General features: G+C 43.2%; 2 protein-coding genes across 5 annotated transcripts in view; one reads left to right on the forward strand and one right to left on the reverse strand.

Annotated features, from left to right (window-relative positions):
- Positions 1 to 1,593, reverse strand: part of PCYT1B (phosphate cytidylyltransferase 1B, choline) — a 31,847-nt gene extending 30,254 nt beyond the window's left edge. For 2 of the 4 annotated variants that reach the window (XM_059839924.1, XM_059839926.1), the window contains exon 1: positions 1,405 to 1,593. In XM_059839924.1, the coding sequence (XP_059695907.1) occupies positions 1,405 to 1,506 (102 nt within the window). In that variant the 5' untranslated portion in view covers positions 1,507 to 1,593. The remainder of the gene's footprint in view (positions 1 to 1,404) is intronic. The other 2 variants (XM_059839925.1, XM_059839927.1) reach the window with 2 other exon arrangements.
- Positions 1,594 to 13,823: 12,230 nt separating this feature from the next.
- Positions 13,824 to 22,776, forward strand: part of POLA1 (DNA polymerase alpha 1, catalytic subunit) — a 185,238-nt gene continuing 176,285 nt past the window's right edge. The window contains 10 exon segments of the mRNA XM_059839928.1: positions 13,824 to 13,950; positions 15,379 to 15,503; positions 16,426 to 16,522; positions 16,995 to 17,075; positions 17,857 to 17,972; positions 18,220 to 18,282; positions 19,745 to 19,843; positions 20,666 to 20,861; positions 21,083 to 21,260; positions 22,163 to 22,341. Coding sequence (XP_059695911.1) covers positions 13,920 to 13,950; positions 15,379 to 15,503; positions 16,426 to 16,522; positions 16,995 to 17,075; positions 17,857 to 17,972; positions 18,220 to 18,282; positions 19,745 to 19,843; positions 20,666 to 20,861; positions 21,083 to 21,260; positions 22,163 to 22,341 — 1,165 coding nt within the window. The 5' untranslated portion in view covers positions 13,824 to 13,919.

Below are 22,776 nucleotides of genomic sequence, written 5' to 3' on the forward strand. Positions count from 1 at the left end.
TTCTTTAAAATCTTTTAAAATGTCAGACTACACAGAGTAATATATTCAAACAGGTTGTTATATCTGAGCTTTTGACAGAGAAATCTTAGCCTGTATGAACACACTGCAGCAACTACATCTGAGCTAACTTTCCCTATTAAAACAGCTCCAAAAGCTTTCCATGAACAAATTAACAGCCTCCTTTAAAGATGAATCTAATTATAACATGAGCAAGAAGAAAATATTAATTTAGGTCAGCTCCAATGACTGTTGCTATTTCTTGTCAAATCAGAACAATGTCTCAACTACAGTGTTAAATTTAATTACTGAAGTTTGATGTTTAAATATGTTTTAATTAGCACTGCAGCTGAATTCCGGTGTGAAGTGATCTAATTTCTAGTACTAAACTGTTGAATACATCATGCATTCTCACATCTTGACACTGCCTCCACAATTCTGTGATTGCATTTATGTATTGCTGTTATTAACTTTCTATCACCTTGCCAATGGTGCATACCGTGCTGAGGTAAGGAGAGATCTTTCCTGCTGGGAATAATAACAGATTTAAATAAGAAGCAAGGAAACACTCTAAATTTTAAATGAGCACATGAAAAGAAGGACAGCTCTCAGAACCCGAACTCTTGGGGTACAGCAGCCTTGTAAAGTTGCCTACACGGTCCGAGAGAGTCTTTAAGCAATGAGCATCAGAGGAGTTATTTTAGGTATCACTCTCCCGGCCCTCCCTCATTCTCCTGTCCCCCCAAAAACCGCAAGCTCTCCGAAACTCTCTTCTTTCTTACACATCCTGAATCGAACCGGCAACTCCTCACCGGACTCTTAAAGTTGAGAAAAGAGGGATTTGCCGTTCCTGAGAGCAGTAACCCGTCCGAGACCCGGCCCGCAGGGCAGCGCAGGGCCGGGCGGTCACTGAGGAGCCCCCGGGGGCTGTCAATGCCGGCGGGAGCGGCACCGGAGCGGCTGGGACCGGCCATCGCTCTCCGCCGCCAGCTCCTTGGAGCGCGGGCCGCTCCTGTGCATTCACTACTGGAAACAGGCAGCTTTTGAGATCGTAACACGGCTTGGCCATCACACGCCTCCCGCCGCCTCTCCCGCCACCCGCACCCATGTGGCAGCCGCGCCGGTGCCCGGGCGCGCCCGGAGCCGTCGGGAGCGCGGGGGATCCGGGTTTCTAACGGGCGGACCAAGGATCCTGCCTGGCTGTCACCGCACTGCCCCGAGTTCCTGCACGGCACGGCACAGCCCACCTCGGACAGCCTTCGCTGGCCCTTTCCCTGGCGTTGCACAAAGGGACCCGCCGTGAGGCGGCATCGGCCGCCCGCGGGCTCCCTCCCTCGCCCCCGGCCCAGCGGCCCCGCAGCACCCGGGGCGGCTCGAGCGGGCGGGCCGCGGCCGGGGCCGACTCACCAGGCGCGGCTGTGGGCAGGTGTGTTCCAGCTCCTCCATGGTCTCGGAGGGGGATTTGGGGACGCCTCTTCCTGACTCAGCACCTGCCGCACGCACTGGCATGGCCGCCGCCCGGGCCCGCCCGGCGCGGGGGGTCTCCCCGGGAGCCGCCCGGGGGCTCGGCCGCTCGCGTCGCCACGGCAACCGGCGGGCCCCGCCCCGCTCTGCGCGCGCGGGGGCGGGGCCGGCGTATTTGCATGCAGGCTTCTGGTTGGCTGCTGCCCCGCCGCGCCACCGCGCACCGCCCACGGCGGCTCCGCGGGCGGGCCCCGCCCCCGCGGGTCTCAGGGGGCCGGAATGGGCCCGGCTGGAGGGGACCGGGGGCCGCGGCTCCGGCCTCCTGGCTCGGGCAGGGCCGTTCCACAGCGCATGGCACAGGACTGCGTCCAGAAGGTTCTTGAACATCTCCCGTGAGGGAGACTGCACAACTTCTCTGGGGAATTTGTTCCACTGACCGGTCACCTGCACAGTGAAGTAGTTCTTCCTCATGTTCAGGCAGAACTTCCTGTGCATCAGTTTCTCCCTGCTGCCTCTTGTCCTAAGCTGGGCAACCCAGAGAGGAGCTTCCAAAAGGCTGAGTCCTCTTGGCGTCCCCCCTTTAGATATTTATGCACATTAATGAGTTTCCCTCTCAGTCGACTCTTGTAGACTCTGAACAGGCCCAACTTCCTCATCTTTTCCTTGTCAGAGAGGTGCTCCAGACCCTTAACCCTATTTGTTGCCATCCACTGGACCCACTCCAGGATCTCTTGTTCTGAGGAGCCCAGCGCTGGACACAGCCCTCCAGACACGCCTCACTGGGGCTGAGTGGAGGGGTGGAGGGCCAGGATCACCTCCCTGAGCTGCTGGCACTGCTGTCCCTAATGCACCCCAGGATCCCATTGGCCCTCTTGGCCCCAGGGCACTGCTGGCTCAAGCCCGAGCCGCGTTCCGAGCACGGCAGGCGCGCTCAGTGCCGGAGCGGTGCGGGCCTTGGCGAGGGAGCGCGGCACCCCGAGCCGCATCGCTGTGTCCGCCCCGACCCTGCCGGGCGGCCTCGGTCACCCCTCAGAGCGACCCGCGGTGAGGTTTGGCTGGTTCAGCAGCAGCGAAGGCGGGGCGGTGCTGACCGGACAGCTCCCGCCTGCCCGCTCCGCTCCCCGGGGAGGAGCACGGGGCTAGGAGTACCGAATTCTTGGTCCTGAAAAAATTAATTGCCTTTTAGTGAAAGCTATTATAACAGTTTTGGCAAAAGCGTCGTTCGGTTCTGCCGAGAGATGGATAAAGAACATGGCTGTAATGGTAGCCGTTCTCTCTAAATGCAGGAAAATGCTTCTAATCATAGGAAAATTCAGAGTTCCCAGGCCCTTCGCATGGAACCTGGCTGACACCTGCCTAGGAGCCACGACTACATCTCTGGTTGTGCTGTAGAGCTGCTTCAGCACACAGAACTGTAGCTTTTACACTGCTGAAGTGAAATTACCATCCTTCTTACTCTTAAATAGCAAATGAATATAACCAAGATAATATAAAGCCCAAAATTTTTACAACAGAGAGGCTCCATTGGCTGTTGTTAACCTTGATAGAATCAAAAAAGTGGATTTCAGTAATACTTAGCTTCAGTGGGCACTGTCAGTATTGTTTTTATAAATCAGACTTCATCAGAGGACATGGGCATCTAAGGCCATCCAGACTGTGAGGAGTTACAAGACAATTGTGCCTCAGGGTCTTTCCCCTTGAGACCTGAATTTCAAATGTATTTATCTTCTGCACATCTTCAAAGAAAACCAAGTGTAATACAAAAATGTATGAACTAGGTGAAAGGGAAAGGGTAGATAAGTAAATAAGAGGAAATGAGAAAGAATGTAGAAAGAAAAGAGAATGTCAAAAGGAAGAATGAGACAGCTGTCAAGAAAAAAGGAAAATACATGTCAAAAGAGGTGGCTAAACAAGTAAAACAGGTAGCCAAACTAAGCGAATCTCACAGCTGAATCTTTTCCCTATCAACTAAGTTCCTTTATCAGTGATTCTGCAAGAACTACTCACACATTATGGAAAGCATACTCAAGGGAAATGATTAAACCATGATTAATGCAGCACTCGGCCTGAAATTTGTAGCTCATTTTCTTAGGAGAAATATTTGCAGGAGTGTTATGCTGTTAGAAGAATATTTGGACAGCACAGATGAGCAGTGCTAGGACTGGAGCAGCCAGAGGTAACAGGCAGCCCTTTTATAAACCCAACCACATATGCCAGCTCTTCAGGGACTGGTGCTGGTGTCCTGAAGGTGTAGCACCAGGTATGGACATATCCAGGTGAGTGCCCAGCCCTTCCTGATCAAGCAGGAATGGGAATAGAGATTAAAGGAAAGCAGACTTTCTTGAAGTTGGATGATTGCTAATATACTGAAAATGTAAATTCCCTTGCCTTCTATTTCTTTTGAGTATGAAAGGACAAATTTCATCTTTGGTTTCATGCTGAGAGTGTGCTATTGACTCCAGATGCATTTTGATTTATCCTCTCTACAGATAGGTTTTTCCATATACATGTAACATTACAGAATGATAGTTTTTTCCATATACATGTGATGTCTCTCTTGCAGTAGTGTTATTACCTATCTAAGCTGGGCCAGAATTTCAAAGTGGAAGTGTAATACTTTTCATGCTGCTTATTTAATTTCTATCTCTGGTAAATACTTTATGTATTCTGTCCTTCTGTTTGAAGAGCGTGAAAAGAAATATTGTGTACCTCATTACAAGAGAAAGAGGAAGTTGAAATAATGGCAGAGAGAAGGATGTAGGGTGTGTCATGTCTGTCCAAATAGAATTTGTCTAACATATTGGATATCTTGAATAACGTATCCTAAACTGCATCTTCTAGCTGTTGGGACTAAACGAGCTTTCAAAAGGCCAGAGTGTGTCTTCTTTACTCTCCAAAGTAAATAAATACAAATTAGGTTTGATTGGAAAAGCTCAACAGATGGTCTTCTGTGAATCCTTACAAGTCAGCCAGCTTTTAAAAGAACAGTGGAGCAAGAGGCATGAGTGGGGAGATTCATGCATCTAATTTCTTTTCTGTAACCAATAACCTGTGCCAGGCTGATCATGGCCTCCTGCCACTTCTTCACGAGTTGCAGGGACATATCACCATGGACTTTAATGACTGAGCCCTTTGTAATAGCTGCTTGGGTTGAACAGACATCTGATGCATAAAAATCTTGTTCCAGGGTGTACAAATTACAGGCAAACAAGCCAGGAAACCACGATACCAATCCTCCTACCACTAATTTCAAGGTGTGAATTGAATAGGCACCAAACAGGGAAAAACTTCAGTTGTTAGGAGGGCTCCACCTGATACATAGTGGTTTGAGGTTTTTATAATATAGAACTTCAATTCTCAAACTGCAACAGTTAATTATAAAAGATTTTTAATAATCTGTTTAGATATTACATTTAAATCCTCTCATTTCTTAAATGGAAAGTATGATCCCTCTCTGAGCTTCATGGATCTCAAGCACCAGTTAGCACAGCAGAAGTTGCATTTAAAATGGTCTTTGCCTGAGAGAGGCTGCAAAAGTCTTCTGACTTATAATTGAGTCAAAATGAAGACAAGCAGACCCTCACATAATTTCTGTTCAAAAGTCATCAGGAAACCAAAAAAACCTGTGTGGTTAAATAGTGTTTGACTTCAAAGACAAGCATCTAAAAGAAAACAGAATAAATTACTGAATATTTAACTGATGAGCTTTAATAAATTTTGCTTCAATGGACATATTTTGGTTACTGAAGGTTTTTACTGAAAGACTTCATAAGGTCAACTGCAAGACTTTGTAAGACAAAGATTTACTAAGATTCTGTGTTTCTATGTATGTATATATGTAGGCACGAATCCCTGCATATATGTATCTATCAATGTCATGCCAATCCTAGACATGCTAGAATTATTAGTCAAAAATAGCAGAAAAAAATACCTTATTGTTGAGATGATCAAATAGTTAAATCACATCTTTTTAGACTGAGATTAAAACCTCACAATGGTTGATATTTTTTTCCCTCCTGTGTAGGTGGGAAAAAAAGGTAGAGAATTAAAGGTATGAATTAAACTACACCCTATAGGTTTTCATTGCCTTCAACACCAATCTCTTGGCTGCTTCCATATAATGCTGGCTGATACTGTAGCTTTAATTAATTTTTAAGAGCAGTTCAGCATTCCACTGGAATGCACAATGCTTACAACTATACTCTTTTTGTCAGAATAAATAAAAAAAAATTACTATTTATGAAATACTCTTATAAAATGTATGCAGATTAAATCCACAAAATTTTTCTATATGCAATGACAGTCCAAAAATTATGAAAAGTAAAAACATAGTATTTGGTACAGTGTGATTTTATACCTGTTTCTTTCCTCAATTCTTTAGTGAAGATGTGATGTTTAATAAAATCTATGTTCTCAGGATACTTGTATAAGATCAAATTAGTCAGTCTTTATATAAGAGTTTAACTAAAAATGTCCTGCTAATTCTTATATAGTTTACATGTAAATCATATGAAATACACAAATTCTTGAAAATAATGGCCTTTGGTTATGCCATTCATTTGTGCTTTGTAGCTCTGTTTGAATAAGTGGGGTTACCCACTTTGGGAGAGGTTCTTTTGTTCTTGCTCTTTCATTAACTACTTCTATAAGCACTTCTGAAGAAAATGGTGGGAAATCATGACTGGGTTTTGACCAAGAGGGTGTCTGTCTTCATTTCACTCTTCCCGAGTCAGAGAGATGGTCACTTAGTGTGGGAAATGTCTCATTATTAGATTGTCCTTGCTAATTTCAATAATCAAGGTTTTACTTATTGAATAAATGATGTTAGGGGAGGTTGAGGTATTCTCAGCAGTGACACTTTACTGATGGATGCTCAGAGGTTAGAAAGCAATTGGATTAGCTAACCTCTGTTGGTCCTTCCCAGAACCCAAATTATCTATTTAATCCACTCTTAACACTGTTCACTATTACCAGAAAGTTTTTCTGAATGTCTAATCTGGACCTCCATTGCTGCAGACTACTGTCACTGCTTGCTTTTGCTACAGGACACAGAGAACAGATTTACTCTCCTTGGCTTTTGTATTACTACTGTGGTTAAGATTTTGAAACAGTAGTTTGAGGATTTGGAGTAGAGAGCTGATATTCAGCAGGCAGGCTGGTACTTTTGTTACATGTCTCTTGACTTTTCTAGACTAAACTGTCCCAGCTGCAGTAATTTCTCATAGGTCATATGTTATAATCTTTCCATTATCCTCCCTGTTTTATTTTGGGTTCTCTGTAGATTTCTTACAGAGTAGTGAAAACACAGGACTACAGCTGCAACTTTACTCCTAGAAATACAAGAAATACAATGCTGAATGCTACAGATCTCTCTATATATTTCAGTATAAACTTTGTCTGAATGATTCATATTCTCTGCCCTCCTTCTTATTGTTACAAAAAAATACAATTTAAGAAAAATCTCTTTACTATTTACATTTAAACTGCATCGTTATCCCTTCTATCCCTTTTTCTCTTCTTCTGGCTTTCCAGATAAGCACTCCAATCTCCTTAAATCCACACAAAGCTAAGACTACCTTTCTTGAACATATTTGTATTGCACTCACTTCTATACATTTTCAATCTCTCTGGTGCCTTCCTTTACCACCAGCTCAATTTCAAACTTCTTGGACTGATCATCAGTATTCTGTCATGCTATCTTTTCCAGGATTACAGGTCTCCAATACTTTTTTTTCATCTCCACTGTTCCTGTCAACCTTTATCTTTCCATTTGTCAATGTTTCACGCAAGGGCCTTCACAGCTTTTTGCCCATACTCTTCCAAATGCAAACCTGACAACTGAAACATAAGAAATCATACTGTAAACTGCATTTGAGTTATTGTTAGGGGTTCACATTAATATTTTGGATACAAAAAACTTAATAACTAGAGAGTTTCATAATCTGAATAAAGACACAAGCTTTATTTAAAGTAAAACACCTACTTTATGCATTGTAAAATGGCTATCTGGGAGCTAGTATAGCTTTTACTAGTTATTATCTGAATGCCTCTTCCTGTATCAGCTTCTTCCATTTTGCCTGAACTAAGATAGACTAAGTACCAAACCTAACTGGAAAGGCCTTTTCTCTCAGGTTCACAGTTACTTTCCTGCTAGTGTCCACAGGAAGAATCAAAAGCTGGACTTGAAAGGAATTAAAAATTTGTGACTTGCTAGTGTTGGAAAGCAAGATCAGATGCTCTGGAGCAGCGACACACAAGGAGATACCACCACTAGGCCTGACCTAACTTTTGTTTCTACCTTGCCTGCGGTGATGAGACAGGTCCAAAATCTTATATGATGATCTGGACTCTTGGCTGGGCCTGACAGCTCACCCTGCCTGGGTCTGTGGGACATAGCCCTGGCTGTCAAGTCCCCCACCCCCACCAGCCCTATCATGTCATTGTCTCCTTGTCCTCTTGGAGCAGCTGCCCCTTGCTACACCCTGACAGCTAGATCAGGCCTTCCTAAGTCCTGAGTTGAGCCTGGCCCATGGCTGTGTGGGATCTTCTGCAATTCCTCCTGTGCCATCAGCCTGACTGGCTTTGGTGTCCTCATTGTACTGGCCCCCTGTCCAGCCCCAGTTCCTGAGTGAACCTCCTCTCAGAACACCCCTGGCAGCCCCTTGGGGCTGGTCTATAGGGTTTCTGCCACTCTAGGTCTACCTGCTGTGGCCTCTTTCCAGGCATTGTCCCTGCCCTGGTTGAGTGTCCATAAAGTTATCCACTGACAACCTGCAAAAACTAAATCCCTCCCCCCATTCTGAGCTCTCAGGTGTGAGGACACACCTTGTTTGTGGGGAATGGGAGTTGCTGTCAAGGCTGTGAGGGCACTGACAGTCCTGACCAAGCCTCACTTTGGTCCTCGGCCCATGGGCTCTGAGTTCTGGCCTGTGCTCTCGTTGCTTGCTGGAGCTGAGCTGTAGGAGTGCTGGTCTCCATCCAGCTCAGCCACAGCCATGACCCTGGCTCCCTAGCCTGACCTGGAACCTGCCTTGTTTAATGGACTTGTTTGGTGTGTCCCCAGTGGAAGTGTTCAAGACCAGACCGAATTGGGCTTTGAGCAATCTGGTCCAGTGGAAGGTGTCCCTGCTTGTGACACAAGGGTGGGAACTAGATCACCTTTAAGGTTCCTTCAAACCCAGATCATTCTACAACTTGCCTGGTGATCACTGGGCTGCACCTGACCCAGGCTATCATCACTGGACCTGATCCTGAGTCGTGTTTGTGGTTTGTTTTGAGACCAGTGTCATCACCATGGACTTGTCCCAGCTGATCCCTACTCCCATCTCCAGGCTGCCCTGCTCACAGTCCTCAGGCTGGGGGAAAAGGCCCCAGCTTCCCGCCAGGCTCCCCTGCTGCAGGGAGCACTTGGCCCTTGCTGCTTCCCCACGGTGTGAGCACAGCCTTCCCCCACCACCAGGCCAGCACCAGAGCTGTCAGGGTTACAAGAAGACTGCAGCATCTCATGATGCTGTCCTCCCTTCTGCCTAAGGGATCAGAAATAGTGAATGCTGAGAGTATTCACCCATGGAAGCACATTTGATCTTCAGCCAGGTCTTGAAATGTAACAGCCTCTCTGCAATAATGTTCTGCTTATACATTAATTGTTCATTTCTGTGCAATTGTAAAGAGAGAGTGCTGAAAGTAGTTAAAACAGAGACTTTCATGCTGTGGCAATAACTATGCTCTGAATACCACTGGTATCAGACTTAATTCTTAGACATTATAATTATGTGAGGGCTCATTTTCTGTGAGTTTGCTCTCACTTGTCTTCCCTATTTAATGTACATTATAATATTTTGTACTTTTCTTCCAGGCTTGAATAGGAATATTGTATTAGGTAGGCAGGTGATGAGATTCTGTTCTCTGTTCCAGATAGCATAATTTCACCAATTCTGGTCCAGTTACTAGGATTTGCTGTAATTTAACTGCAATCAGAATTGAATTGTGTTTGTTTAAAAATGAAAAAAAGTGTCTCTGAATGTTCATTCCATTGACTTTTTCTGTTGTAATGGAGATTAGCGTGTGTTCTTTTTTCTATTTCACATTTTTGTTTCAGAGCCTTAACACCCTAATAACAACTTTATTCTTTTCATCCTGTTGTTAGCAAGTAACTCAGGTAGGAAATTAAAAAGGGCTGTGCAGTGAACAAAAGGCATTTAGAGGCCTGTTAAGCAAGGAATTTACCTTTTAACATAAATGTCTGCATTATCATTATTGATAAACACAAGGAGAACCATCTATTATTTCATACTTCTGTCAATTACCTATATGTCAAGAGTTTTGAAGGCAAAGATATCTTGTAAGGTAGTAATTTGAGATTTCTTTTCATTTTAATTTATAAAACTAGTTTTAATAACTTCTTTAGGAGTTTAGTACCCCAAACAATTAAATAATTCTTGTTGAAATGTCACATGCATAGCACAGTTTAGTAAGCAGCTGCAGAAGTGGTCAGAGCTGGATGAAATTAGAAGGAAAAACTTTAATTTAATTTAGTGATAATGTGCATTAATTCAGACCAATGTAAAGATTAAAAGTAAGATAATGAAATACTTCATGTTTGTAGGAAACATACACATAACACATATACGCTCATATTTTGAGTAGCATGCACACACACACAATTCTCCACAAAGATAGTCTGTACTTAACAGACTTAACTATGTAATATAATAACATTTAAGCATTTTGAGGTAGACATAGTATAGGTGAATTTCCTATTTTGCTGTCATTCACGATTTACTGGCATTGTTTTTATATTACCACTCTTAGTTTTAACAGGTTTTTTTTCCATCATCAAAAGCATTGCCCACCATAAGCTTAATGTATAACATCTGAATCTGAGAGTTTTAACTTTTTGTCCTACTGTTTTTGCAGCAGATCAGCACACTCTAGTCATTAAAAGGAACAAAAAATAATCTTCAGTACAGTAATTATTTTGTCAATTTCACTTAATTTTGATACTACATTTGTACTTTCCTATGCTAATGTAAACTACTGTTTATATTATCTTGGAACGCTTGCAATGAGTTTACAGAATTTACTATTAATAACTTACAAATTTAAATTACAGCTCTGAGAAAACAAAACAAAAAATACATCTTTGTCACCTTTTGTTGAAATCTTGAAGTTTCCTGAGCTTCTTCTTCTGTACTGTGTTTTTTGCTGCCTACCATCTTCGTTACTATGCTTGTCTTGCACTTTTCTCTGTAGCTATCACACTTGCCTCGAGGGGATCTTGTTGGCTCTGGACCACCAGAATTCCCACTTCTTGTTCTTAAAAGACAACTGAGCAAAGGTCATGCCAAGTTGTTCTTGTATGGTTGGCCAAAGGGAGGGTAAAGATTAGCTCAAAGCAATCTGCTGTGATAAAGCCTTTAGCAGAGGAAGTCCCAAATCTTGCTGGATTATTTTTCCTCCCCAAAGCAAAGCCCATCCATCCCCCCCACCTTTTATTTTTTTCTCCCTGCAGCATTTAAATATGCTTGTTATGCTGTGCTGTGGGAAACAGATGCATTCTTGTTATGGCCAGAGATGAATGTCAGGATTGAAGGAGCACCCATGAAAAAGTCTTTTGTTTGATCTGCGCTGTTCCACAGTGGAGCTATGGCAACAACTTCCGTTTGGGAAATTAACTGTGTCACTGTGTTCAAAGCACGGCATCACCTGAATGACAAACATGCCACTGTTCACATGACAGCTGACAAAGAGTATTGTTTAATTGTAATCAAAAGCAATAAAGTCCAGCCAATTCAAAAATCCAAAGCATGTGAAGGCTAGGTATATGTGAAATGCACTAGCATTCTAGTTTTATTCACTGAAGAATTTAGAGATATTGTTAGTTTATAAATGTTTATGTATTATAGCTTAAAAATTGAGTAACTTCTGATTTTGAACCCCAAATCACTCTTGGTGATTGTGCACGTTTAAAAAAAGAAGTGAAGCAAATAGTGCCACATTCCTATGAAGGAGAGGGTTTGTGTAGGTGTTGTTGGTTTAAGCTGGCAGGCTGATAAACAGCACACAGCCACTCACTCACTCTCCCACCCACCCCCTGTGTGGGATGTGGGAGAGAATTGGGGGAAAAAACCCAAAGTAAAGTATTGGGGTTGAGACAAAAACAGTTTAATAGGAGAAAAAGGGAAGAGAAAAGAAGAACAACAATAATTAGAATACACAGAGTAAGTGATGCACAGTGCAATTGCTCACCACCCAATGACTGATGCTCAGACAGTTTTGAGCAGTGGCCTCTGGCCAGTTTCCCCCCCAGTTTATATACTGGGCACAACATCTTATGGTGTGGAATATCAGCTGGGGTCAGCCGTCCTGGCTGTGCCTCCTCCCAGCTCCTTGTGCCCTGCAGCCTCCCTGCTGGCAGGGTGGAGTGAGAAGCTGAAAAACCCTTGACTTAGGGTAAACACTGCCCAGCAACAACCAAAACATCTGTGTGTTATCAGCATTAGTATTCCCAGAATCCGAAACACAGCCCTGTACCAGTTACTAGGAAGAAAATTAACTCGATTGTGGTGGAAACCAGGACAGCAGATCAGAGAGGCATTCTTCCTGTGGCCATCAGTGTTTCCAAGGATGCACGTTTGCTACAGCTAAGCTGGCCTGTTAACTAGGTACAGCTGAGAGGGGTCTCACTCTCCCTGGCAATGGGCACTCTGTCTGTGAGTGTCCAGCCTCTTTTGGCATCCAGGAGCTGCCACAGGTGGCTGGGGTCATTCTTCTGCTTCCACCTAGACTAGGTCCAGTGGGATAATGTTCCACTAGTACCTGGGAATGCAAGTCTGGAGGATTGGGAGGATTTTTATTTCTCTTACTAATGCAAAGGAGTCCTGGTGGAGAAGGAAGGAAAGTAATTTTCATTTTCAGAACCACATAAATTATCTTCATATAGTTGAAAACAATCATTTTATTCAGACCTAATAATATTGGTTCATATTTCTGCAACAGCATATCAGCTCCAAGGAGAGGGCCCTGTGGTGCCACCTGCCTTTGGAAGAAGCTGGAGTCAGCGCCTGCATATTTTCATGAGCAGTAAATGCATCTCCACCAAGTTCTACAATGATGGTGGTAGGTTTTTTGAGTAATGACTGGCCAGCACTGATGTTTTTGGACAAAATATCGAGGCTAATCTGTGGTGAAATAGCATGAACCCCATCAGTTTCCCTGGGTTTCTGAATGCACGCATAGACAGATGTGAACACTTTTAGAAGAGAGGACTTGAACCACTTCAGTTCTGTTAATTGAAGCTTTTAAAACCTTTTCCCATCTTTGCTTGAAACTGAAATATATAATTTTCTGGACACGGTCCTTGCTTCTCAGCTGAAGGCTGTTGTGTAAGTACTCTTGACACATTTGAGTGAAGGTATCTCTGTAGCATCAAAAAGAAGAGAACATATCCCACCTTCCTACCCTGACCAAGTCAGGGGTATGCAAGAACAAAGGTCTAGAGGGTCTTTTCTCAGAGCCTTACACACACTTGGCCTCTTGAGATATCAGAAATCCAGTCAGAATCTACTTTTTTTTCTTTCCATTTGTAGTGAAGAAGAAAATAAAAAGGAAAAGGGGTTTGGAAAATAGGAAGGCATCCAATATTATATATATAAAACCCCAACTATATGTGCATGTTAAATATACACACACAAATATACATATAAAAACATATTTTGCCACTAAGCTGTCCAGCCTCTGAAACACCCTAGTTATTAACTGAAGAAGTTCCTGAAACTTGTGATAGAGCATCATACCTAAATATGCAAAAACAGCACGGCTCCTACATAAGTTAATGTTGTCATGATCACTATTTGCCCATCAGGGGTTACAGATCGATGGAAACCGTGAGGGAAATCCCCGTTTCTCCCGCTGAGAACATTGTTGCAGGTGATTCTTCACCCTCACGCTCCAGCCTTTATCCACCTGGCATCGACCACCGCCTTCTCCCAGCTCAGGAGATGTATTTTATACGTGACATTCAGACGTGATATATTTATGACAAAGCATTTAAACATGGCTTTGCCCCAACTGCGGCACCGGACCCATACGGGCTATGGGCCTCCGCAGCAGACGGAGCCCTGCTCAGACCCTTCAGACTCGCGGGATACCGCGGGCCCTGGCGCCAAAAGAACGCCTGCAAAGCCGCGGCCGCAGCAGCGGGCCCAGCGCAGGCCTGGGCCGCGGCCCGGAGGTGCAGGCCGCCTGCAGGAAGCGGCTCCGCCCTGCCCCGAGCGCCGCTCCCGCTGCGGGCCCCGCGCTCCTGGGGGGCGGGACACGGCCGGGCCCTTCCCGCGGACCGCGCTCCCTCCGCGCCTGTGGCGGCCCCGCCCCCGCGCCCACTGATTGGCTGCGGCTCCGGCGGCGGCGCGCGGGGCTCCTGTCTCGCGCCACTTTCAGGAGCCTTTGGCGCGAGCGCCATGGCCGAGAGCAGCGCTCGGGGCCGGGACGGTGAGACCCGGGGGCGGCGGGGTGGCCGGGGCTCCTGTCCTTGTCCTCCTGCCTGTCCCCGTCCCTTGCAGGCGCCGGCACTTCGCTGTCAGGCGGGGGGCGACCGGGCAGCGGCGCTGGCGGCGGCGAGGGCGAGCGCGCGCGCACCGGGCGCGGGAGCGCGCGTGCGCGGCGGTCGGTCGGTCGGTCGTGGTGGGGGCGGACAGCGCCGCTTGAGGGTCCCGCGTCCCTCTGGGAGCCTCGGCGGGGCCGTGCCCGCGCTGCCCCAGCGGCGGGACCCGCTCCGGGCGGGCGCGGAACGGGGGCGGATCCGCCCGGGGACGGGCTCGGGCCGCACGGCCCCGCGCCGGCGGTTGAGCCCCGAAGGCTGGGGCAGCTCTCCCCGGTCGCGTCTCAGCCCAGGGGGGCAAGGGCGGGCGCGGGTGGCCCCGGCTGGGGCTGGAAACACGCTTGTCCTAGAGGAGCGCATTGCCTGAGGCGCTGACGTACAGTAAAGGCGGAGGATTGACAGAAGATAAACGCGCCCAGAGCTGTCCGTCTTTGCAGTTCTCCCTCACGGGGCAGCTGGCAGTGAAAATGCTCCTTTTACCCCAGCCCTTAGCAATGCAGATCCGGCCTTCTCGCGGCTGCGCTGCTGATGTGCAGCTCTGTTCGCAAGTCGATGTCCTGCTGCCCCCAGGAGGGAAGTGCCCTGCTCCTCTGGCCGGCTGGCCAGCCGTGGAGCTCCTCCGCCTGCACGGGGTGTGCAGCTCTTCACGCTGGGCCCGCAGCCGTGTCCCTGGGCCGTTTGTTTGCTGCTAGGACTTGGATTGGGTCCGTTTGTTCCCTCTGGTCAGATAAGTGTTCCTCCCCCAAATTAAGAGGAAGAGAAAAAGATCTGGAGAAGTAGAAAGCATCTTCTTACTGGGGAGAGCATTTGGAAGGGAAGAAAGTGGAAGAGGAAATGGGGTGTCAGCTGTCAACAGAGTTCTAGTTTGTCTCAATCTGGTCACACTCAAACGTTTTGGAAACCGCCTAAAAACATCGCTGCTTTGTAGCAGTGTAGGCCTTGCCAAGTCTGGTATTCCTGAGTTGTCATGGAGACATGCAAAATAAAAGGAGCTGGAAATTCCCAAGGAAAGGGTGGTGGGGGGGTTCTCTTACGGGGAAAGGCTGATGGGATTTGAGGGGTGCTTTGGAAATCTAGGTGGTAGCTTCATGCTCAGTGTGAGCTGGCATGAGAGGGCTGTTTGAACTCCCTGTCAGGCCATGCCCTCAGTGTCATTCCAGAATTGGCTTAGGAAGAGCCATCTGTGACTGTGCTTATAGCCAAGTAGGTTTTGGTTTTCGGCAAAATTGCAGTCATCTATTAATGCATCACTGACACTGAAGTACCAAAACTAACACCTCGTTGTTAAACTAATTTCTTTTGTTTTTAATTAATTGCAGCTATGAGTGAGTCTGGAAGTTTTGCAGCATCACGTTCTAGACGTGAGAGGAAGAATAGAAGAGGCCAACAAGAAGCACTTGAACGTCTGAAAAAAGCCAAAGCTGGGGAAAAATTAAAATATGAGGTGAAAAATCCTCATCTTTTCTTCTTAATTAAAAGTGAATGTGAGCTGAGAAGCTTAATCATTATTTATAGATATGTAAAAGTTAGAGGAAACAAAACAAGCCTTTCAGATCAGCTTTTGTGTTTTTAATAGTGTATGTTTTTCTGAGTGTAGCTGTAGTTTTCTGCTTTCTAATATAATTTATTTGTTTCTTTCTGTTTTCAAAACTAACCCAGTTTTGTTAACTGCCTTTGCTTAACAACTATGCTACAGGGAAGGACCAGTTTTTAAAATTGCATAGTTAATGTTATAATAGGAAGTACTTTTTTTAAAAATCTCAAATTATATTAAACTTTATTTCAGAACTTAACATGACTGAAATCCATTAATATTGATATGCTGTGTTTCCACAAATAGACCACAATTTAAGTGGTGGAACTGAAATCTGGCAGTGTAACATTGATACTGTAACATTGTCCAATCGTGGTGCCAACAGGAAGTGACTTCCTCATTGAGGTGAATCAATGTAAAGAAACCAGAAGTCCTTAGATCATTATCATGCAAATTTTCTGTGAACACTCTGCTTGGGTACATCAAATCCCTTGCCTTTTCGTTCAGCTCAGATTGCTGTTTGAGACTAGAGCCAAGGCCACAAGTTTTCACTGCTAGGTTTTTTATTTTAAAATTTTTTTTTGGTAATGAAATGAGCAAAAAAGCAAGTAGCTTTCAAATGAAATCTCTGCCAGTGCTTCAGTAGATTGAATTTCAGTATATTGTGATAATTTTAAGATGTGATAACGTGTCTTTTATCACTGCCAAAAGTTGTGAACAGTGTAGCATTGTAGGAACCCTGCATGCATTCTTAGGAACTTTTACATTCTGCCTGATGATCTGCAGTATTGATGGTATGGAAACTGTTAATCCTCATATGCCTTAACTGTAGGTTGAGGAGTTCACGGGTGTTTATGATGAAATAGATGAGGATGAATACTCCAAGATGGTCAGAGACCGTCAGGATGATGACTGGATTGTTGATGATGGTAAGTTTAGATTAATTTGGAGAGTTATTTTGGTTCTAGTGTTATAATTCAAGTAGGCTTCGTAATGTTCATGCTTTGAGGTAAGTTATTGTTAGTACATTCTTAGAATTTGTTTTGGGAGACAAGAGAAAGGCATTCTTTTAGTGGAAATTAATCTGGGATTGTGCTCATAGTAGTCCGTTAGTATGATAATAAAAATATTTTTCCATGAAGACCTGTTGTTGAGATTTTATTTCCAGTTATGAGCATTACAGTTTTACCAAAAAATGTACTGTTATTGATAATTTTTAATTAAATATGTAAGAATATATTTAGTATAATAGAAGATACAGCTGAGAGTGCTGTAGTTTTTAATACTTGCTTTTGTAACTTTTGCTTTGTATTAAAGGGGGGAAAGTGTTTAATATGTAAAAAATTCAGGAATATCAGAAGACAGAATTTAAACCACAGTTTTTTAACAATTTTCCTACAGATGGGATAGGTTACGTAGAAGATGGAAGGGAAATCTTTGATGAAGATCTGGATGATGATGCTCTTATTTCCAATAAGAAAGGTATGTGACCACTTGCGTGTGTCACACTTGCATGTGATCAGTGGAGACTGTCTGCCAGGGTCTTTTAAAAGGTATCCAAAATTGGCAACTTCCTGCCATCAGTAATTGTGGTAAGTATGGCCAAATGACAGATTACTTGAAGCTCTGTCATTCAGTGCCTCTGGATTTTATTCAGCCCCAGTGATGCAGAGGATGGAGGCTCACAAATTGAGGTCACATCACCGTTAACTGCTTCAGCACGACTGGGGCACTGCTGCTCAGTCTTCTCTGGAATGGGGATTCACTTCTAGAAAAAATTCATCTGGGGGGAATCAAAGCCAGTGCCTAAAAGATGTGTGGTTTCTCTTGACCACTAAAATACTTACATCCTTGTAAGAATGTAGCATCATATGCGTTTCCCACTTTTTAATGGAATCTGGTGGCAAACTGAGAAACTGAGCCTGATGTTGAGAATCCAAGCCCAGTGCCAAACTCTTTGGACACTCATTTTTTTATTCCCTGGAGATGCTTCCATGTAAAATATCTTTGTCCTTTTTCTGGAGTATGCAAAAGGCATCTCTGACGTGATTAGGAAAGACAGGGTGATGAGAGGGTTTTTCATTTTTTGTGTGTGCATGACAGCTGCTACAAAGCTGAAAGATGACTAGGCTTCATTTCAGCCAGAAGTGTAAGGTAGAAGAAGCAGACTACCTTGGCTATCTATTCCTGCTAATAACTGGATTTCTAAACATTGAACTTTTCTTATGTAAAATTCACGATTTCTAATTTTTTGTTTTGGTAGGAAAAGGTGGCAGAACATCTACAATTGATAAAAAGAATGTGAAAAAATCTGTGGTGTCAAAGCCAAACACAATTAAGTCTATGTTTATGGCCAGTGCTGGGAAGAAAAACACAGATGTAAGTTTTTACATTTTTGAATTTAAATATTTCTGACTTGTTCACAGTTTTAGTGGGAGTGGAGTAAACCAAAGACTCATTTTAGTTTCTTGTGTCTAGTGAAACAAACTTCTATTATGATCCCATGTGTCTGGAGCATTTCTGAAAATATTGTGTGTGTTTTGTGGAAATCCTCTAGTCATTTACTGCTGTTCTGATTGGGTGTGCACATATAACTGAGAACTGTTTGCCTAATCTTACCTTACAGAAAACTGTGGACCTGTCTAAGGATGATTTACTTGGGGATATTCTTCAAGATATTAGTGCTGAAGTAAGTATGTTAATCTGTTGGAAACAGATTATCTGTTGGAAACAACCTTAATCCAATAATTTGTCATGGAACACACCAAGAAAATACAGTTTTTTTGTGAAACTAGACAATCTAAGACTGATTTCATCCACAGCACATCTCATTGATATATTTCACAGTGCTGTCTGCCTGTTGTCTCCACCTGGCAGATGTTGCATGACTGCATTGCTTGGTAAGGCAATACCTCTGTCACCTGATTACAGATGGTTTATATCAGGATGATGTGGAGCCTGTGCTAATGCAGCCTTCAAGGGTTTTTTTTTCCACTGTGGAGTGAAAGAGGACTTGGCTGCCTCTGAATTGTGTGCTGTATATCTGTCACCACACCTCAGCCATGGAGCTGTAGGACATCTCCATCTGACCTGTATGGGAGGAGCTGAGGGAGCAGTGTTTCAGCAGGTGATGTAACCTGAACCTCTGTCTACCTCCTGCTTCCCATGATTTACTGTAGGGAGCCAGGGTAACATTCCCGTGGAGGCAGGAGTGCAGGATGGCTGCTGTGACAGGGTTGGACTGTCTCAAATATTTGATACCCTTTTAGCAAGATTTCTTAAAACCAAAAGGGTTGCTCACATGTAAATGTTGAAACTGCTGTAGTGGTGAGATACTGAGGTGGAATATGTTGAACCATAATAAGCTGAACATATTTTTTCAACCCAGTAAAGGGTATAGGATATCCCAATGTAAAGTTATTCTCTTAGTTTTGTGCTCTTATTATTTTACTCCTCCTTATGACATCTGATTGAGGCTGTCAAGCCCCCCATGACTATAACCGCCCCTGCCTCCTGGTATCATTAAAGAAATGCAATTTAATGCTGTCAAATTTGTGGAACATTGATTAGGGAAAATAATTGCACTATGGCTTCTATTTACTTAAATATTAGTTAGCTACTGATTTTTTTTTTTGTTTTGTTGTTTGTTTTGTAAAATTTCTGTTGTTATTAGCTGTTGATTAAGGTCAAGTATAAAATATCTGTAAATCAGTAAAATGTAAATAAGTTAAAATGTGTTTTCCTCTAGTGGAACAGTACTGAAAGAGCACTTCAGCCTTTCATGAGGCATGTGTCTTCAATACTACTGCTTCAGCAGACATGAAAAGCAGCACAAATTATTCTGATACTTGTGCAATAAAGGCACAGTTAGCTATTGAACTTCCCACTGTTTGAGAATTGTTTCATTTACTGATGGCAGTTTTTCTCAGATTGTTTCCTCTCCCAAAACATCTAGTGTGTGTCTTCATGGGCTGATTGCTCAGGTAATGCTTTTTTATGGGACTGGGTTTCATATCAGGAGGTGTTTTCTTCATCATCTAAAAATATTGGTGTCCCTCTTTCTCTTGGATGGAAAATGTTACTAACCAAGGCAAAAGAAAATACTAAACAGCTTTTCCTTTTGTCACTTTCTCTGTTCTTTCAATATTCAGACAGTTCAGCTAAGTCCACCACCAGTTATAATGCTGAAAAGGAAAAGGTCTGCTGGAGTACCGCTCAATCCTTTCTCTGTACAGTCCCAAACTCCTAAGGTAAAGGGGGAAAAAAATGTTCTCATTATTAATCAGTGCTAATCTGTGTTTTTGTTGATTTGAATACTGTTGACTTTTGTTTCTCTTCCTGGAAGTTAACTTTCTCCTAAGCTTCCGTAGCAGTGTTAGAGTGTAACTTTGTGCTTTTTTCTGCATTGCCTTTCATGTGAGCACATAAACAGTACAATTAGTTTTGTGTCTGTAGTATAGTAGGAGTTTGTAACTGGTACATTTGACAGATGAAACTGTTGTTACAATGTTCAGTGCATCACATAAAGGTGAGTTTCTGCTCTCTTTTCCAAAGAGCAGAAAAGACCCTTGTGGCAAGGAGAGCGGGATGGGGGTGAAATAAGCAGCAGTATGGAGAAGGATAAGAAACCAATTGTTTGCAGAAATGGAAAACAAATGGAAATTCGTTGCTATGGATAGAAATTTGCCCTAGTGGAAGATTTTGGAGTGAGAGGAGATTAGGCTGCTGAGGATGGAAGGCTAGCACTTTGTTAGGATTTCTGGTAAATGGTCTGTAGAAGGAAAATGGAGTGGTGTAGATACATCTGATAGGTGAAACCTTCTGTGACATCAACTTTTATGTTGAAAATAATCACCAGTGCTACTCATCTTAACAGCTGTGTTCAAAACTAGAAGCAATTGGAAAAAATGGGGGAATGTAGTAAGAGAGGATCATGGTGCAAAATATGTGGAACTTTTCCTCTACCCCTGGTTACTTTATCTGCAAATAGCTAGTGAAAGATTTTGTTGTTTATTTTTTTCTTCCTTGCTCTTACAAGATTATTTTTAACTCATGGTGGAAATGTTTTTCAGGTAATCACCCCTATATCAAAGAAAGCTCCTCCTCATGTCAGAAAGGATACTCCTCCTCCAGCTTCATTTCATCCTAAACACCCCAATAATACAGCAAAACCTGTCAGAGTCTCTGAAAATGAGGACATCAAGCATGTGCAAAAGCCTATAGAAAACGAGGGAATAGTGAAGGCAGTAGGAGAGAGAGCTACTAAAGGTATCAAAAGTAAATGAAAACTCAATAATGGAAACTCTTTAAATATGGTCTACTAGTTTTAAAACACTTGTTAAATTGTATTAGTTTAGATAGAACAAAGTATCATATTTAAGCTATCAATACTATATATTATGGTCATGCTTATAGTGTACTATCTCTGCATACTGCTAGAGTGTACTGTGTGTCATTTTGATGATTCAAACCTTTAGTTCTACCTGCAGCACTTCCAGATGATGATCAGGGAATGATGGATTTTGATGAGGAGGACTTTGATGAACCTATGGAAGCAGAGCATGTGGAAACTATACCTGAGACAGGTGAAAGCTTGAAAAGAGACAATGAAATTGAGAAGAAAGAGACAGAGCAGCTGGAATCAGAGAAGAAAGAGACATCTGTCTTGTAAGAATCTCTTTTGCTTCTTTTTTTTCTTCCACTAAGAAGGCTCTCAGTTTCCATTAACCTTAGATTTAGCTTCATATTTGTCTTTGCCAAAGGCATAATTGTGATATAGACAGAATGATAATAATGCTATGCAATGCTTTTTTCTTCGTAGTTACATTAAAAATAGTAACATGCTGATAGCTTCTTAACTGAAAAATATTTGATGTTTTTGGGATCTAGCATGTGACAACATGTATTTCAGCACACTGAGCTGACTATGTAAGTGTTGAATAGTGAACTTTGATGTCAGTAAGCAAAACCAAGGAATTTCTAACACTACTTACTCTAAATCTGAAAGTATTTTGTAATAGATGTAGGTAAAAGTTTTGTTGCTAAAAGTAATGGTGAACAGCTATATCTTTGGAAATAGGAAAAAAGGTGGCCTTTTCCCTGGTTTTGGATTTTTTAAAATAGTTTGGAAAATCTTGAATCATATGTTTCCATAACAAAATACTTCAAACTGTAAAATAGTTGAATGATGAAAAGGACCTAAACACCTAATGACTGAAAAGGTAGTTTTGTTGAAATAATCCTTTCTTCCCACTAAGCAACTTGTATAGATGGATGGATATAGATGATATGTAAAGACTTGAATTGACCAAGGCTGAAATAACAGGTGACAGATTTTCAAAGCCTGTGTGTGGTGTATCAAGGCCCATACTTAAAGACAGGGTTTCTGTCTTTGTCACTCCATCCCTCTTTTCAGAAGAAACCTGAGGCAACCCAGCTGTTGGGAATGTTGCTTGGTAGTGGAAAGAGAAACAAAAGGTGTGAAAATACAGGCCTGCAAGAGAGCAAAATGGTAATTATAGCAAAGGCACAATTTTAATTGTTTTTTTATTCTTCTGCAAAACCTGCAGAAGTTGTTCCCTCCCAGGTCTCTCATGTTGGGACAGAATTGATGAGGATGAAGCTGATCTAGTAGCAGCAGAAGTTCAGCTGGACCCCAATCTCCTTCCACTTGTGAATGGGGAAAGTGATGATCAAGTCTTCAGATTTTATTGGCTGGATGCTTATGAAGATCAGTTCAGTCAGCCAGGTAACTGTTCAGTTAAAGGCAGAAAATGCTAATCTGATTCCTTTTGTTCAGATTTTCTTTTTTGAAAATTGGGGTTTTCAGACTTGACTGAATTACATCCAGTTGCTCTGTGTTTCTGTGCTCTAAGATTTAATCTCTTGTATTTCTGTACCTCTGTACAGAAGAGGCAGAGCAGGGCACTGTGATTGGGGGAAGAATGTCATCTCTTGGCCTAGGATAGAGGTAGGGAAGTAAAAGGGCCTTATTAGCACTGTTCAGTGATGGTGACCCATTGTCTTTCTTAAAATTTTATACACTCCAGGAGCAAGCTGAAGTTGTTAATTTCTTGCTCAGTGATGCAACAGCTGAGCATGCTTTCTTGTTTTTGGAAAAGTAGCTCAAAATTCATGTGGATGAATAAAAAGCCTGTACTATAGCGGTTGCATGATTTTATGC

This window comes from Haemorhous mexicanus, chromosome 2 (genome assembly GCF_027477595.1).
Source record: "Haemorhous mexicanus isolate bHaeMex1 chromosome 2, bHaeMex1.pri, whole genome shotgun sequence".
In the NCBI taxonomy this organism is placed as follows: Eukaryota; Metazoa; Chordata; class Aves; order Passeriformes; family Fringillidae; genus Haemorhous; species Haemorhous mexicanus.